Here is an 18,712-nt window from a genome sequence, read left to right as displayed (position 1 = left end):
CTTGGAGGGCGCATGGTGCACTTCCTAAACAATGAAGGATTGTTGATAAAGGATTTAGAGTGTGATCATGCGCTCTTTGGCTTAATGGGTTTGCTTTGAAACCATAAATTATCTAAATCTGGAAGATAGAAAAAGGGGCAAATATGATGAGTTTAGACATAAAAATGAAGTGTGACGTGTACCAAATCATCAAGAAAACTTAGACACGCTTGAACAATGATATGTAAACATCAAAACATCACTTTACAAACATTCCCTGAGTACAACAAGTGAAGTGTGTGCCACTGTGACAAAAAAGTGTCGTTTTACAACAACACAAGTGTCATGATGATGAAGTGCACTAAAGATGTTCTAATCAATGTGAAAACACTTGTGATCACTTGAAACACATAGATTAACTTGAAACAACACTTGACGACGAAGGTGACACTAGATATGATGGTAAGGTAGGCTCCGAAATTTGAATGTAGTGAAATTTTGGAGGGAGTTGTAGTAACGAAAACAAGTTGAGATAATTTAAACTGCCTAAGCATTTCCAAGTTTTGTAGGCCTTGAAGAAAATAGGGATTTTATGGAGTTTGTATCAGAGTTGGAGCTTCAAAAGGTTCTCTATGGGCTTCAAAAAGATAAAAGTTATGTCCTTGATGGTTAGACTATGGATTTCTTTCTAGGCTTCTACGAAATGCTAAAGGGTGACCTCCTCGATGTTATTAAAGAATATTGTACATCTGGGCAGATCCTCCCTTCCTTCAATTCAAAATTTATTTTCGTAATTCCCAAATCGAATGAGCCTCAATCCTTCAATGGTTTTCAACCCATCTCTCTTTGTAATTGTATCTATAAAATCATTGCAAATATAATTGTAAATAGGTTGAGGCTGGTCCTATCAAGCAATATATTCAGTGAGCAGTTTGCCTTTTTGGAGTATAGAAAGATACATGAAGCGATTGGGGTCGCTTACGAAATCCTTCATAGTCTAAAAACTTGGAAGAAAAAGGGGATGGTAATTAAGTTAGATTTATCCAAAGCATATGATTGAGTAATCTGGAGTTATATCAAGCTTCTACTCACTCATTTGGGGTTTGATATGCCACTCATAAATTGGGTTACGAGTTGTTTAACATCCGTGTCATTTGTATTTCTTATTAACAATTCAAAATCTAGATTCTTCCAAGCTCAAAGTTGTCGGAGCCCTCTTTCACCTTTACTTTTTTTGTTGGTTGTTGAGGGCCTGAGTAGGTTATTAATGAAAGCAAAAATAAGGGGTGATCCACCCGGTGTATGGGTAGTTGAGCAATTGAGTATTTGATTGTAACTCAATTGTTGTTTGTAAATGACGTGTTGTTGTTCTGTGATGGAAATCGTAAGGACATGGCCTCCATTAAGGTGATATTGTGCCTGTTTTAGAAGGCTAAAGGAATGTTGGTAAGCAAGAAAAAATCATCCCTATCCCCTGTTGGCATGTCCAGGGATGAAGTCCCTTATGCACAAAATCAATTCCCATTTTAGATTTTGGACTTTGAAGTTGGCCTAAAATATCTAGGTTTCCTTTTAGAACCAAATGATTATCGGAGAGCTGATTGGCAATGGCTTATAACAAAGATTGAGAAAAGAATAAAATCCTAGTGTTTTAGATGGTTGTCTAGAGAAGGGAGATTAGTCCTCATCAAGTCAATTCTTAAAGCTATACTAGTATTTTGGATGTCTCTATCCTAGATTCCTGTAGGGGTCCTAAATTCCATTTTCAAGCTACGTAACATGTTTTTGTGGATGGGGAGTAAAGATAGAAGAACTTTCTCTTGGGTTAAATGGGATAAAATTGCGCTGCCCAAATATTGAGGAGGATGGGGTCTAAACAATTTTCCTTATTTTGCAAAGGTTCTAGCTGCCAAATTAGGCTAGAGATTGCTTTCAATAGAAAGTCTTTGGAAGACAATTGCTATTCGAAAATATATTCACCCAAAGCTCCCTTGAAGGATGGTCGCAGAATCCTAGAAAAAAGAAGAAGGTATCCATCATTTGGAAGCTTGTTCCCTCATCCTTTTTAGTTATTGAAGAAGGTTTTGCATGGAAAGTTGGTAATAGAGAGAAGTTGAGGATTGGTGAGGATCCGTGGGTAGGTTGTGGAGAAAATTTCTGCCTTCTAGAAGACATGATTCAATTTTTCAATGACTAGGGCAGGTATACTTTGAATAAGGTAGCTAATCCTCTCAACACCACTATATGGGCTCAGGGATGGATCGATGCCCAACATCTTAACTTACCCTATGAATTTCTGGACCAATGGAATAACTACACTTTGGCCTTAAACACTGCACATGTGTGTATCAGAGAAGAGGAGGGTGATACACTTCACTGGGTTCATTCCTTATGGGGGGAATATACTTCGAAAGAAGGATATGTGTATATTTGCAAAAAGCAACAGCCAAATGAAGTCGCCTGGTGGTGGAAAAAGATATGGTAATTAAAGAGTCATCTTAGAATTCGCCTTTTCCTATGGTGACTACTAAAAAACAAAACACCAACATGGGATCAACACCAAAAACAATGTATGCAAAGCCTAAGTTGGTGTGCTTGGTGCCAAAATTGAGAAGAAACAACTGATCATCTCTTTATTTTCCGCCCCTTCTTAGAGGTAATCTAGAATGCTATTAGGGATCGAATGGGAGGTTTCATGAGATGACATGTGGCATCTTTTCTGGATGGTTGGAAGGATTGGTGGGAGGAGGTAAATCCATAACAATTTTGGAACATGCCTCCTCTTGTATGTTGGGGTATTTGGAATGCCAGGAATAGACCAATCTTTAAGGACAAAGTCTTTGCTTCGAAGCGAGTGACAACCAAGGTAATCATAGATTTTGAATTGCTTCTTGTAGATGAAGTTTTGCATACCCCATGGGTTATTGTTACGGAGGTGGATATATCAATCCCCTGAGTTTATTTCGACGGTGCAACTTTCGAAAATGGCACTTGTAGTGGAGGGGCAGTCCTTTTCATTCAAGAAGATCATTCTTTTAAACTTCAAAGTGGTTTTGGGAAGGGTACAAATAATTATGTAGAACTTCTCAACCTTAAACTATTCCTTCTATTTGTTATTGAAGGAGACATTATTCATTGCAAATTCTTGGTGATTCGATGGCTGTAATAAACTGGTTTAACGAGCAACAAAGATGTCACATTCACACATTGAGCTAGGTATTCTTGAGGAGGTTTTACATTTCAAACAATCTTATAATCATATTTCTTGTCAACATATTTATAGGGAACAAAATAATGAAGAAACCACACTCTCTAAAGCAGATGCTGCACAAGCTTTGGGATTATGGAAAATCAATGAGTAGTTGAATGACGTAACCACCGAATTTTATCACAAACCCTTCATTGAAGGACTCCAATTAAATATCCCTGGTACTGCTTTAGCTTAATAATCTATGATCAATATTAATTATGCAAATTTTAAAAGCAATCATTTCTATTTTTTTTAATCTTTTTAAAACTTCATATTTCCTATGAAACTGTCCATGATTATTATACATTGATATTTCAACAAATTATTAATATTTTCTACCGCAAATAAAAATTAGCATTTTGGAATCATTAATTTATTTTCTTACATTCAACCCAAAAAAGAAGTCTTCATATAACTTTTAAATTATTTGTTCATATCTTTTTAAATACTTTTAAATTTTACTATTTCCAAATTTCAAATTTACCCCCATATATTTTTATCTTAAATTATTAACCTATTTTCTAACCGATTAAAAAACAAATTTCTCACCTACATTTCTTTTTCCTTGAACCTATTGAACTCTTCTAAACTCGACAATTTAAAATTATGGTTCCTTTTACTTTTTTGTATGTTCCGTCAGCTCAAAGTTGTAACGACATTTCTTTTGGTTTTTAAAGCGGCACGCGTTTAAAGTTGTTATTCTTAGCCGTGACATGCAAGTAAACGTAGCCATCCTCTTTGGTATTGCTTTCACTTATTTAGCACGCAAGAAAATATTTAAAATTAGGTTGTTACTTCTCACGAATGAAACATATCTAGAATTGTTATGATCTAATTTATATTCTCATTATCTAATATTTTCATTTGTGTAATTGTTTTTTTAATTTTATTTATAACATTTTATTTTATAAATTTTAGCTAGTTTTTCTGTAATTGGTTGCAAGACTCAAAATCATTATAACACATTTTATCATGTCATTTGTAAAAATTGACGGAGGATAACAACTATTTCTCCCAACCATTCAATATAAAGCCAAGTAAATTAATCCAAATTAAAATGCATATTTCTTCAATTTTATTATTATATGTGTATACTTAAAAAGATAAAAATTTAAACTATTCAATTGAACTTAACAACAAGACTCAAAACCATTATAACAAAATTTATTAGGTCGCTTTGTAAAAATTGAGAGACCATAATGTCTATTCCTCCAACCATTCAATATAAAGTCAAGTAAATTAATCCAAATTAGAATGCATATTTCTTCAATTTTATTATTATGTGTATACTTAAAAAAACTTTAAACTATACAAATTAAATATTAAAAATATAAATAAAATACTATACAAATTAAATACTAAAAATATAAATAAAATACTATAAAAATTAAATATTAAAAATACAAATAAAATACTATAAAAATTAAATATTAAAAATACTGAGAATATTTTTGTGAGTTGGTAGGACATTACATATTACATAGATTTACATTGCTCATCTAGAAAGGATTTGAACCTGAAACTTCGGGGACCAAAGTCCTCACTCACATAGCTATCACCAATGAAATAGTTTATATATATTAATACATGAGAGACAAAATTTACTTGCCGTGAAGAAATATATGTTTTGATTTTATTTTTTAAAATATTTAACCTATAACTTTAAAATAAACATATATGTTTTGATTTTATTTTTTAAAATTAACATATAATTTTAAAATAAATTTTGATTTTATTTTTTAAATATTTAACATATAATTTCCACAATTTTTTATAATTTTTTTGTTTTGTTTTTTTTTTCATTAAAAAAACTTTTTCCAATATTATAAATAATAAAATGATATTCATTTAAGTTATGCTAATTTTTCTTACTCAAAAAACTTTAATTTTTTCAATATTGAAAATAATAAACTTACATTCAATCTTTATAAATATTAAAACTTAAATTTTTCTATGGAAAATAAAATCAAATATAATTTACATATTTATTTAATATATTATCATTAATTAAAAACAATATATAGGAGTAGAAGAGTTTATTTTTTGTCTCGATGAACTGACATAATCAAACATGAGGGTTAGGAACGAGATCAAATAATCAAACAAGAACTTGTACAGTAAATAAACTTAATATTTTTTTTTAATAAATAGAAAACAACTTTCACTCAGCTATAAACTATATGCCATAATTTCCTAATTTTATTAAAATATAAATAAAATACAGCACAAACAAATTAGATTATGGAACAATCATAAAATGATTCATGTATACAAAAGATTTTTCTTCGAAGATCACATGAAATATTATTTGTCATGAACCAGCCAACCAGTGTGGTTCATTGTGAGGACAAGTTGAAGAAACAGATAAAAGTTAGCCCTTGGAGGCTCTGCTCAATCTATTTAACATGCTAAGCTGCTCAATCTATTTAACATGCGCTGCTCAATCTATTTAACATGCTAACCCTGTTTCTTCAACTTGTCTATTTAACATGCTAAGCTGGATCTGTTTCTTCAACTTGTCTATTTAACATGCTAAGCTGGATCTGTTTCTTCAACTTGTCGTGATCTATTTAACATGCTAACCTACCTGGATTTGTTTCTTCAACTTGGATCTGTTTCTTCAACTTGTGTTGATCTATTTAACACGTTAACATGGATCTGTTTCTTCAACTTGTCCTACGATTTAACACGTTAACATGGATCTGTTTCTTCAACTTGTCCTACGATTTAACACGTTAACATGGATCTGTTTCTTCAACTTGTCCTACGATGAACCACACTGATTGGTTCTAAACGCAAATGATATTTCATGTGATCTTCGCCAAAAAATCTTTTGTAAACTTGATATGAATCACAAAAACTTCAACTCTACAAGTGATTCATGTAAGTAGATTGTCACTATAAAATCATAAATATAAATTATAAATGGTTTTGGATTATTTTTTCCACAATATAGTAACCCCACAAAAAGAAGCGCTTTATCGTAATCGTAGTCACTTTCAACCGTTGCCCCACCCCACGGTGATCTTCTCAATATAAACTCACTTTTCGTTGCTTCAGCTTTCTCCTTCTCTTCCCTATATCTCCAGGAGGTCTTTTAGCATCAGATTCCTCTTTCAGGCCCACGGCCGAACATAAATCCGGAGAAGCAGGGATTATGTATACATTGAATATATCTTGCATTTTCGACGTTTTCCAGAAATAGCGAAACTCCCGACATCAATTCAAAGAATCACATTTTTCAGGGTTTCGGGCCGCAGGAAAGATTTTAGTTCCTTTCAAATTCGACTTGAACGAATCCTGTTGAAGGCGGTCGATCTTTAATCATGGTCGCTTGCATCAGCTCAGCCAGCGGGCTGCTGGCAATGCTCAACGAGCAACATCCGAAGCTCAAGCTTCACGCGCTGACGAATCTCGATAGACTTGTGGACAATTTTTGGCCCGAGATATCAACCAGCGTCTCTATAATGTATGCTATTCTTATAAACGGTTATGTATACCTGATTTTTTTTGTATTTAGTTTATTATTTTTAACTTTTGGGTTTATTAGTGGAATATTTGTTTGTTAGGGTTTCAATACGGATCCTAGCTTGAGTAGGAGCTTTGTCTCTTATGAATTTCATGCTTGGAACCGAAAACATTGGGTTTTATTATTTCTTTATGTATAGATTTTGAGTCAATTGCAATGCTATGTTTTTGGAAGAATTTAGGGCTTTAATATCATGGAGATTTGAATACTATTCTTGTCTCTCGTTTGAATGTTAGGGTTAGAACCTTGGTCAGTGGCCTGTCAAGCCACTTTCTTCATCGCTGGACCACTACCCCCATTGGCGATGAGATCAAGGGTTTAATTTTTATATCTAACATTATTGTTAAAACCAGTTTTTAACATGAACTGTATATACTTGTTAATACAAAAGGTGCTGACTGGTGTACTCTACAATCAAATAGAGAATCCGGTACACTCCACTCCAAGTTGCAGAAATATTACCCTGCTATTCACTAGAGGGACAATGTTGGCAAATATTTGAAGTAATTTGTTCTGGTACAAATTAAACTTGCGGAAAGGGTAGCATGTTGATCATGGATGTGAATTAAACACCGTATCGAGATTTACTGATGAGTGGGTGGATAGTGGGGTGTCCGTTGGATCTCATGTTTGTACAAATGTTAGAAACTGATAGTTAAATGTTCTTGGTGTGTTGGTTAGTGGTGTCGTGTTTCTTTCTGTGCATGACTTCTCATCAAATACCTCATCTTTTGAAAACATTTCAGGTTCCTATTGAACAACCATTATTAATGTTAGTCTATCCAATGTGATTCAAGTAATCGTTGGTAATGTGATTCAAGTAATCGTTGATTAGGAATAATCTTTGAGCATGTGCATGTTCACATCTTTTGATATGGGTGTTTGGATCACATATTGAACCTTTTTGATGCATGGTATTGTTAGGCATAAAGAGTGAATGGATCAGTGACTTGTACAAGAGGGAAGAAATTCATAATTGGAACCATTAGTGTTCTTATTAAGTTGTCAAAATGAAAACTTATTACAAATATTTTGAGTCACTATCACCATGGGTTGGAATGCAAATGGAAAATACAAAATAGGGTAGATATTTGAAGTGGAGATGGAAGAGACTCATAGCTTGTGATTGTCAGTAGTCCTCCATCTCATTGTCATCAAAATCAGCATCACTGCCATTGCTTTCTCCATTTTCCTCTACAGCTAATCCAAACGTTGCTTCTGCTGGTGGAGGATGACATCTCAGGAGGATCACCACCATTAAAAGTGACTGGCTCTAGCACTGGTTCATTAAGATCCAATTTGGTTAATGCCAACTCAACACTGCTGTCCAAACCCATATCATCAGGAAACACATTGATTTTTGTAGGGACATATGTCTGAATCGAATCACGGGACACGCTGAGGGCATGTCTGATGAACAGGACATGTGCCAAATGCATGTTTGACATATGTTCTCATAAATCCTTGTCTGACATGCTGGATTTGTCATACGTGACCCTTCTGGATGTGTCAGATTAGTTAGATTACAAGTAGTAGAAATATGGCATTCTACATGTTTTTGTTTTTGGTATATATATGCAATTATAATATATAAAAATGTATCTTATATAAAAATATTCCTGGGAGACTCTTGTTTCAAGATTTTTTGGGAATGGTCATCCAGGTGCTCCTATTCTTTCTCTCACCCACACTCCCCTCCTGCTATGCTCCTTCCTTTTCACTCCTCGCTTTGGCAACATTGCTCTAGAGTCGAAATTTTTGGACTATTAGAAAAATGTCAAATACTCTTTATGCTCATTTAGGTACATGCATTTGATATGAATTCTTATATTTGTTGTGGGTAAATACATGCTGTTATAAGTCGTGAGGTTTTGCTTTGTAGTGCATTTTTATCAATGCATTTTATCATGTATCGTTGATCCAACACTTTCTAACAGAAAAAGTTGGTTATAAAAATGCTTCCATGTATTAAAGGCTAAAGTTGATTGGGAGGAGGTCAGCCATGGTTGAATGGCATGCAGAGTTAACTTGTGAAAATGATTCTGGTGATTTTGAATTCGTTTTACTTCTAAAGTGAATAACTTTAATTGTCTATTCCAAGTTAGGTCGAAGTTAACAATTTCACTTTTTTCTATGAAATGGAGCATTTAGATTCTTGCCAACACATCACAAAAATTTCGTGAAAGTTCATTAGTTGTTATTTTTTTTTCAAACTTGTAATATTGGTCTTCAGTGAATATTAAACTCTGTGTTCACCTACACTTCCATCTCTTGCTGCAGAGAAAGCTTATATGAGGATGAAACTTTTGATCAACGACAGCTTGCTGGACTGGTGGCATCAAAGGTCAATTTTCTTGTTCAGAATGTTTGTTACTGCTGGTGCAGTAACATAATTTCCTGGCCCCACCCTTACTATGGGGCTTATATGTTGTTTCTGTTGTTTTCTTGATAGGTTTTTTATTACCTTGGTGAGCTCAACGACTCCTTGTCGTATGCGCTAGGTGCTGGACCTTTGTTTAATGTGTCAGAGGATTCAGATTACGTGCATGCTTTGCTTGGTAGGAATCCTTCTGGCCATTGGATGTTAAGCATTTGTAATTTCTTGCTTTTCAAGTCTGTTATGCATCAGCATAGAAAGGTGACTCAAAGTTGCTTATCAAATGCATATTTGTAAGGTTTTAATAATATGGTTGTCCCATTGCTCTTTCAGCTAAAGCCATAGATGAGTACTCCACTCTTCATATGAAAGCTGCAGAGTCGGGTAAAGATTCAGTGGAGATAGATCCTAGACTGGAGGAAATAGTAGAAAGATTGCTTGACAAGTATGTGCATTATAGTAAAAATGCTGACATTTGTTTGGTATTTTAATATGCATATTGCTTGCTAGTAGAACATGGAAATGTTTCCTCTTGTATTTGTATAAAAGTTAAAAGCATATGCAGGTGCATACTAGATGGCAAGTTCCAGCAGGCTTTGGGAATTGCGTTGGAGTGCCGAAGACTTGATAAATTAGAAGAGTCGATCTTAAAAAGTGATAATATCGCTGGAATGCTTTCATACTGCATTAATGTTTCTCATGGATTTGTTGGTAGAAGAGAGTATCGACATGAGGTAAAGATATCTAACAGTTTTGTGCGTCTATGAAGAAATATGTTTTCTTAGTCGACTATTTAACCTTCTAGTGTTTTCCACTAATCTATAATAATTTGAATGGGACTTTACTTGTAATTAGGAATTTAGGACACACTTTTACAAGCATTGTTGAATACTCCAGATACTAGATAAGGTTGGAAGAGCCAGTCTTAAAAAACAAGTCACTGTAGTGTTTTCTTCCTATATTGTTTCTTAAATATTTTTTTGTAGAAGAAAAGTACTAGGAGAGAATTCTAAGTGTCTTTAAACATTTCATGTATCTATTTTTCAAGAAATGAATTATTGGTGTTTTCTCTTGTTGCAAGTGATCTCATTTGCATGGCTCTCTTATGGTAATTAGTAAGTGAAATTTATTTATAAAAACAGATTAAGGTAGTACCTAGAATGAATATGCCTAGGCAATTATTGGCATTTTCTGCATTGGGAAGTTGCCATGTCATTTGCACGGTTTTCCTATGGTAATTAGCAGATGAACTTTATTTATAAAAACATGGAAAGGTGGTACGTTCAAAAATCTATGGCACCATTTTAAATCTATGGTTTTATATTGGTAAATTACAAGCCATGTTCAGAAAGAATCAACATGCTTGGATTTTCTTTTATAATTTCAATCTTAGCCACTGCAAATTCACTTTCTTTGCAGTAAATGTCATGCTTTGCTTTTGATGTTCATCATCTAAAGTTATTCTGTTTTGGGACTCATATATGTTAATTCAATTTAATGTTCTAATTTCCCCTAACTATCTGGAGTCAGATAACCACATTATAGGACATGCAGCATGTCTTATTTGACTTATAAAATACATGTTGGTTTTGTAGATTCTTGCACTCCTTGTTAAAATTTATCAAAAACTACCCTCACCTGATTATTTAAGCATTTGTCAGTGCCTCATGTTTCTGAAGGAGCCTGGCACTGTTGCAAGTATATTGGAGAAACTCCTAAGAGGGGACAAGGTAATTTTTTAGGAAATCTTGATAGTGGTTAGGCTTAGATTGATACTTGGTTGCATGTTTAGGTTTAAGGAAATTCTGATAATGGATGAACTTAACTGATACTTTGTAGCATGTTTACTGTTTAGATTTGAAACTAATGTTTTTGCTCCTATTTTTGTAGGATGATGCATTGTTGGCCTTTCAGATAGCATTTGATTTGTTTGAAAATGAGGATCAGGCTTTCCTGATAAATGTTAGAAACCAACTTCCTGAGCCCAAGCAACAGGGCAATAGAAGTGCAGATGCCGGACAATCTTCAGCTGTTCCGGGTGATGTTTCTAATAATGGCAACAATGCTTTGGCTGAAACGCCTATTGCAATGGATACATCTGACGATGTCCAAATGACAGATGGTGCTACTGTTCCCAATGGAGCTGATAATGAATTGGATGCAACAGAAGTCGTTTATGCAGAAAGACTAGCAAAGATTAAAGGAATTTTGTCTGGTGAAACGGCTATACATCTGATATTGCAGTTTTTGTACAGTCACAACAGGTCTGAAGTCTCATCTTGTGCAATGTTTTTGAATGTCTTTTGTTTTGCAATTTGATTTAGTATTCCCTAATCTGCATTTATGACTTTTGTGTGCTTTAACTTGCAGTTGGCTTTTTTAATGAAACTAGTATGCAACCATGTTAAAATAATGAGAAGATAATACTCTTTTAAGTTCTATCAATGAATGTTGTGAGTATATTATATTGGGATTTTGTTCAAAGGCATCATTACAGAGATAACTGGGCACATAGTGGGGAGCTTAAGCATCAAATTCAAATGGTCGCAGTTCTTCTATTGTTTTTCTCTTAACAGCAACAGATTTATATTAGTACTGGAACTTGAGATCATATATATAAGCTGCAGGCAACACAAAGTGACCATTCCTGATTTGTACATGAAAAATACTGCTATTAGACTGTACAACTGAGAAACAAGGATAGAACTCTATAGCCAGATATCCATGCATCCCTTGTTCATTAAACTTCTAGAAAAAAATTTAAGCTAATCAACCTAACAGCTGAGAATTCAGAAGCTGCAGCTGTTGGAAATGCTGGGATTGCATACATATACAGCTGGTAACAAGATATGTACTGTAAATCATTTGGTTTGGTTGTGGTACTAAGGAATGCTTGGAACTGAGACATTGATGTCACTATGGTGCAAATGGATCTCTTGTTCCTCCACTGGCGTAGGGATGGCCTCATTTGCCATCCTATCAACCTCTTTGATGTGCTTTCTCATCACATGTCCAATCTCAGTGTTTGAAAAGCATTTGGTTTGGTTGTGGTACTAGGGAATACTTGGGACTGAGATGTTGACATCATTGTCAGGAAAATGGATATCTAGTTCTCCCACTGGGGCAATGGCCTCATTTTCCATCACATGAACCTTTTTGTTATGCTTCTTATCAGATGTTTAACTTAGTGTTTGAAAATTTCTCCATGGTGAATTTGCACATCTGTATTATCCTGTTGATCTTGTGATTTTGGATAGAATGGTGTGTACTTAAATGGCTTCCACAATCAATTTGAGTATTGTATGCAAATTATTGCTTGTTTGTGTAATCAATTGCCAATTAAAGCCCTGTCATGGCTGTCAGAGCTTTTGCCATGTTACTTGACTGAATACTTATATTTCATGCAAATTTACACTTGGTCTCTTTGTGTCATAAATTACTCCAGATTCAGAAGGGATGGAATTCCTTCTGGATGCTCCATCAAACATTGATATATTCTTGTCTTGATATTTAAACAATCCAGAGATACCACTTCTATATGAATCTGATATCAATACTTGAAAATTTCTACAAGGTGAATTGACACCTTTTTATTATCCTAATCCCATGATTTTGGACAGAGTGGTCCTTTAATGGCATCCACAAAAATTTGAGTGCCAAAGATTGGTTTTAAGAGGTCTTATGACTTCTTCAATGTATGACCTTGCCTAGAACACCTTTCCCACTTCAGGTACTCTCTAGATGTGCCAAGCCATCCCTTGCCAACTAGACAAGAACTGAATTGGGCCATTAGAGAGGACCTCTACAGATTTTACATCCAGATTACTTGGACCTCACCTTTGGAGATTGGAAATTTCGCAGAATACAAAACTCAATGTAAAACAAAATTTTTATCTTCATCCTAGAAGGTTTCTTGGATCTCAGCCCTGTTAATTTTCAGCCTTAGGGCTGTTGTAAAAACAATGTATGAAACAGCAGGGGAAGGAGTACAATGTATCACTTCCGAACAATCCAAACTTCTTGGCAATTCAAGGAGAAAAGATACCAAATCAAAGGGTTAAGTTTCAATCCATTTTAGGGAAACTCATCTGCCAATAACCAAATCTGAAAATACCCTTTCACAACAGTAATAATGGCAGTATGACAAGTAAAATAAGCAGCTTATATTCTTCACTTAGATGTCAAATAACTTCACAGTTGTGCTTTTACTTGTGTCAAATCAGCAAGACATATGGATGTAAATAACAATACGTAAAGGACATATGTAACTGAAAATCAAATTTGGAAATTGCACAAGTTTTGGACAGCTGCAAATTTAATTAATAAATAATATGCTCAAGATGAAGTACATGTACACACCATGGTTTTCTCTCAAGTCTGGTACAAATCCAACCTGTGCTCTGAACTCTAGCAAGGGCAAATTGACAAAACCTAGCAATCAAGAAGTTCCAATATGCAAGAATCACTCTTAACACATCCCCTCCAAATCAAGAGTTTATTTTCTTCCTCCTCTTCTTCACATTTCCACCCTAAGGTTTTATCACAAAACTCTAATCTCCAATCTCCAAGGGATAAACCTTAACCCTAGACCTCCAAGATGCTCCAAAAAGCCCTATTGATGAGAGAGAGAGAGAGATCGCATGTGAAGACTCTATAGAGAGATAAAGATGTTAGTGTGCAGCAGAGAAAATGAACATATTTTAATGGAAAAACTCTCCTTCCTCTATTTATATGAGAAATAAGAGAGGCCATCAATTCAATGTGGGCCTTAGCCCTTAAAAGCGCCTGTAGGCCAACACAAGAGAGACGCTACGCACTTAAGTACTTGTGTTATGTTTGGAATTTCATCTTCTTGATTGAACTGACCAGCTATTTAATAACAAGCCCATTTACTGCAAGATCCCATCAGAATATTTTATCCTTGTTGGCCTTGATGTATCAATTCCCTTTTGTAACTCATATAATATAATTTATTGTTGTTTAAATACCTCGGTATTGGCAACACTCCAATTAGTTTTGTAATTTTCTTTTTCCAAGTGATGGGCTAATGATGGATAGGTTTCTGTTTTTACCACTGCTTGGTTTTTTTGATTTTTTGATTTTATTTTTATAAATTAAATTTAAAATTAAAATTGAAAGTCTACATATGTCAACGTTACTACTTCTACATGCAGGAGATTTTCTAACCCAAATCAATATTTATTCTGTGCAGGTCAGATCTCCTCATACTGAAAACCATAAAACAGTCTGTTGAAATGCACAATAGTGTATGCCACAGTGCGACCATTTATGCCAATGCTTTGATGCATGCTGGAACAACTGCAGACACTTTCCTCAGGGAGAATCTGGTGATACGACTGTGCTTTTATATTTAGTATTTACATTAAGTATGTGTTCACATTTAACTGTTTCTTACAGAATTTTGTCTTTTATTGTGATATTTTATGGTTTTGATCTGCTGTGTTACCAGGAATGGCTGAGCAGAGCCACAAACTGGGCAAAATTCAGTGCTACGGCTGGCTTGGGAGTCATTCATAGGGGTCATCTTCAACAAGGTCGTTCTTTGATGGCTCCTTATCTTCCTCAGAATGGTGCTAGTGGAGGTGGAAGTCCCTTTTCTGAGGGTGGAGCCCTATATGCCTTGGGACTTATACATGCAAATCATGGAGAAGGGATCAAGCAGTTTCTTCGTGAAAGCTTACGCAGTGCAAATCTTGAAGTATCTCATTCCTTTGCAAATATGCACTATTTTATAATAAAAAAGTTGATTCATCCTATTTTTCCAGCATGTTTTTCTCTGAAGGGAGCCATTACAGATGTGTGCTGTAATTTCTACAGGTAATTCAACATGGTGCATGCTTGGGTTTGGGATTGGCAGCTTTAGGAACTGCCGATGAAGAAATTTATGAGGATATCAAGAATATTCTCTATTTAGATAGTGCAGTTGCTGGGGAAGCTGTAGGTATTAGCATGGGTCTCCTTATGGTTGGGACTGCAAGTGAAAAAGCTAGTGAAATGCTTGCATATGCACATGACACACAACATGAGAAGATTATCAGGTATTAATTGTTTGTTATGTAACAAAGAACTCTACTTTTAAATAGTTTTTTACTTGTAGTGCTTAAATTTTCTTATTTTGCCTCAGTCTACCTGGAAGATATGATTCCAATTTAGAAATGACATGCAGGGGTTTGGCACTTGGAATAGCCCTTACTGTTTATGGAAGAGAAGAGGAGGCAGATACACTTATTGAACAAATGACATGGGATCAAGATCCTATTTTGCGATATGGTGGAATGTATGCACTTGCCCTGGCATACTGTGGAACAGCAAATAACAAGGCTATCCGACGCCTTCTACACTTTGCTGTCTCAGATGTCAGTGATGATGTTAGACGAACTGCAGTGTTGGCCCTTGGGTTTGTTTTATACTCAGACCCTGAGCAGGTTAATTTTCTTTACATGTTCCTGATTCTGTGCATTCTTATTGATTTCAAAATCTAAAGCATCTTGACAGAATTATGTGTTTCTGGTCAGAATCATAAGTGGAATGATTTTTGCATATTATATGTAGGCAGCATTACTGCTGTTTCTATTTTTCTGTATTGATTTGACAAATTTCCTTGTATTTTCACAGACACCACGGGTTGTATCGTTGCTTTCCGAGTCTTACAATCCACATGTTAGGTATGGAGCAGCTATAGCAGTGGGTGTTTCTTGTGCTGGTACAGGATTGAGTGAAGCCATTTCACTGCTAGAGCCTCTGACATCAGATGTAGTTGATTTTGTTCGTCAAGGAGCTCTAATAGCAATGGCTATGGTTCTTGTTCAGACAAATGAATCACGTGAACCACGTGTAGGTAACTTCAGGTATGTTGTCCCCTGGACTTTACAATGGCTTAGGAGTACTTCATGGAAGTTCAAATTTTAAAAGCAAATATTTCCATCGCTTACCAAATTGTTTTCAAAATGTTGGTATATACATTTATTTCAATTTTCACCAAACTGAAATGTTTTCTTGATATTGTTTCAGGCGTCAACTGGAGAAAATAATTCTCGATAAGCATGAGGATACCATGAGTAAGATGGGTGCAATTTTGGCTTCTGGTATTTTAGATGCAGGTGGCAGGAATGTAACTATTAAAGTACTTTCCAGGTCTAAGCATGATAGAATGACTGCTGTTATTGGAATGGCAGTCTTCACACAGTTTTGGTATTGGTATCGGCTTATCTACTTTTTGAGCCTGTCTTTTGCACCAACTGCTTTTATTGGGCTTAACTATGACTTGAAGACCCCAAAGTTTGAATTTATATCTGATGCAAAACCTTCATTGTTTGAGTATCCTCGCCCAATGGCACCTCCAACAACCACCTCAACTGCAAAGTTGCCAACAACTGTTTTGTCAACATCAGCAAGGGCTAAAACGAGAGGAAAAAAAGAAACAGATAATAAAAGTACAGTTGAAAAATTATCTGGTGATGATGGTAATACATCTGTATCTGCTAATGGAAAGGGCTCAAACTCTAGTGATAAGGATGGTGAACCAATGCAGGTAATTATAACTATACTGATGAACATATTTGTGGTATTTAGTATGTGGAGAATGGTATTTTTTGTTTATTTGTTTCTCTATTCATTAGTTTTCTTGTTATTTTTTGTAAATAGTAATGTCCTTTCTCTTCTGAGGTATTAAGGGTCACGTGGATCCAAATTTGGAGATTATTATTGATGAAGTAGCTAGTGCTCTTAGGCAGTATCAATGTCAACCCATCTTTTTTCATGGTATGGTTGCTCCCATAAGTCAAATATCAATACACAGTGTCTCACACAGATGGCATTCCAGCCACCTGTACTCCGTCTCTTAACCGATATCTCCAACTCTCTAAACAATATCGTGTACTTAATAACACTTTTGTTCACTATTCTATCTATGTGGACACACACACTCACACTCACTTATCACTATACATTATATTTATCGGTCTTGGTTTATTGGTTATTCTTGCAGGTTGATAGTACATCTGACAAGAAAATTGAAGTGGAATCATCTTCAGAGGTTCTTACAAATCCGGCTCGGGTTGTACCAGCTCAAGAAAAGTATATCAAGTTTTTTGAAGGGAGCAGATATATGCCAATTAGGCCAGCACGCTCAGGTTTTGTTTTATTAAGGGACACACAGCCATCTGAACCAGAAGTACTTGTTTCGAGTGATGCACCTGCATCATCTCCATCAACAGGAAGTGTCTCGAATGCTCAGTTACCTGCATCAGCTGTTGAGGATGGAGAACCACAACCACCACAACCTTTTGAATTCAATCCTTGAGGATATGTATATCGGTGATTGCATGGGCTTACACCCGTTGCTGGAACTTAAAAGAGAATCGCTCCAAAAGTGCTGAATTGTTTGTCCAAAATTCTTTGGTTATGTATGTTTTGCTGCGCAGTTTTGGCCTCATGTTGTAAAATGTTTTCCTGCTGGCAGGCAACTATTTTTTTAACATTGGTCAAGGCGGTTAATTTGTGGATCCAACAAAGAGGCTAAAAGCCTTATGAGGGATTCTGGTTTAATGTACGAGGCATAATTTATTATTTTAGCTTCTGACACATTTCCAAATTTTATAGCTTTTCTATCGTGTGTTTAGGTTATTAAATATTCGTGATGATGAGGATTACAGTTAAGAATGCCATTTATGAATGCTCAGAATAGCTGTGAGAAAACAGTGGAGAAGGATGAGTTACAGTTGGAAGGAATTAGTTTATTGGCATATGGGCGGAATGTCTCCGTTTCAAGGTTGGCTGGGTGAAGCATATTCTTCCCGAAAACTTTTTAAAAAGCGAGTGACCAAACGTGACTTCTAGAAAGCTATTTTCTATTTTGTCTCCAACTTATGAGCTCAAGAATCCAATGCATTGTTTGTTTGAACAAGCTTGAAGAGACTGTATTTGGAGGTTTGTTTGGTTTGTGTCGGGTACTTCTTTTTTTCATTTTTCCACTGGGAGGTTCTAATAGATATATGGGTGAGGTGTCTATCACTTTTCCAAGAGTAAAGATGAAAACACAAATAAAATAAGTAGGTCTTCACGGTTGGAATAATGTAAATGCTTGCTGCATTAATGAAGATAGAATTTTAACTAAACTTTAAAGTATCCTTCTCATTATGAATCTAGACATTGGGGGCATCCACAAGTATGTACCCATTGTGTGGTTGGCTTCTCATTCAGTTACATGTTGGGTGCGGTGAGGATTCAATTGATTTAAAGAATAATCTTGATACCATAATATTGAAACTTTGAAACTTGATAGTGATTCTCGTTATGTTGTCCATCAATTAATTAATGAATTAACACTTACCCCAACTAATAGGGCACCAAATAAACCAATGTTGTGACCAAGTTGTCATTAATCAATATCATAACATGCCTATAATCTGAGAAAGATATTTTTATACCTACCGAAGGCAGGGTTATATTGCTTTTGGTGTTTCCATTGGATATTAGATTCAATAAAATAAGCGGATAAAATAATGATAACATATTCTTGTTGTGTCAAAGATATTACGCTGTAGTTATTATCTAC

The 18,712-nt window shown here is 35.1% G+C and overlaps 1 protein-coding gene across 1 annotated transcript; it reads left to right on the top strand.

Annotated features, from left to right (window-relative positions):
• The first annotated feature begins 6,275 nt into the window (after positions 1-6,275).
• On the top strand, positions 6,276-17,763 carry LOC149226096 (26S proteasome non-ATPase regulatory subunit 1 homolog A-like). The gene is made up of 14 exons (XM_089377407.1): positions 6,276-6,698; positions 9,039-9,102; positions 9,211-9,316; positions 9,469-9,580; positions 9,701-9,869; positions 10,731-10,865; positions 11,026-11,399; positions 14,348-14,483; positions 14,606-14,854; positions 14,974-15,194; positions 15,323-15,581; positions 15,772-16,004; positions 16,168-16,687; positions 17,144-17,763. Exons 1-14 carry the CDS (start codon positions 6,556-6,558, stop codon positions 17,456-17,458), a joined length of 3,036 nt encoding a protein of 1,011 aa, XP_089233533.1. The 5' UTR covers positions 6,276-6,555; the 3' UTR covers positions 17,459-17,763.
• Positions 17,764-18,712: the final 949 nt, after the last annotated feature.

Source organism: Pinus tabuliformis, chromosome J (assembly GCF_031772625.1).
Source record: "Pinus tabuliformis cultivar Carrire ecotype Pingquan chromosome J, CPIR1, whole genome shotgun sequence".
NCBI classification, from domain to species: Eukaryota; Viridiplantae; Streptophyta; class Pinopsida; order Pinales; family Pinaceae; genus Pinus; species Pinus tabuliformis.
Note: the sequence above shows the minus strand (reverse complement) of the source record. Positions and strands in the feature narration are given on the sequence as shown.

Coding starts and splice junctions, on each gene's coding strand:
- LOC149226096 (XM_089377407.1), top strand. CDS start 6,556: ATGGTCGCTTGCATCAGCTCAGCCAGCGGGCTGCTGGCAATGCTCAAC. Junction 16,005..16,167: donor CCACGTGTAGGTAACTTCAG/GTATGTTGTCCC, acceptor ATATTGTTTCAG/GCGTCAACTGGAGAAAATAA. Junction 16,688..17,143: donor AGGATGGTGAACCAATGCAG/GTAATTATAACT, acceptor TTATTCTTGCAG/GTTGATAGTACATCTGACAA.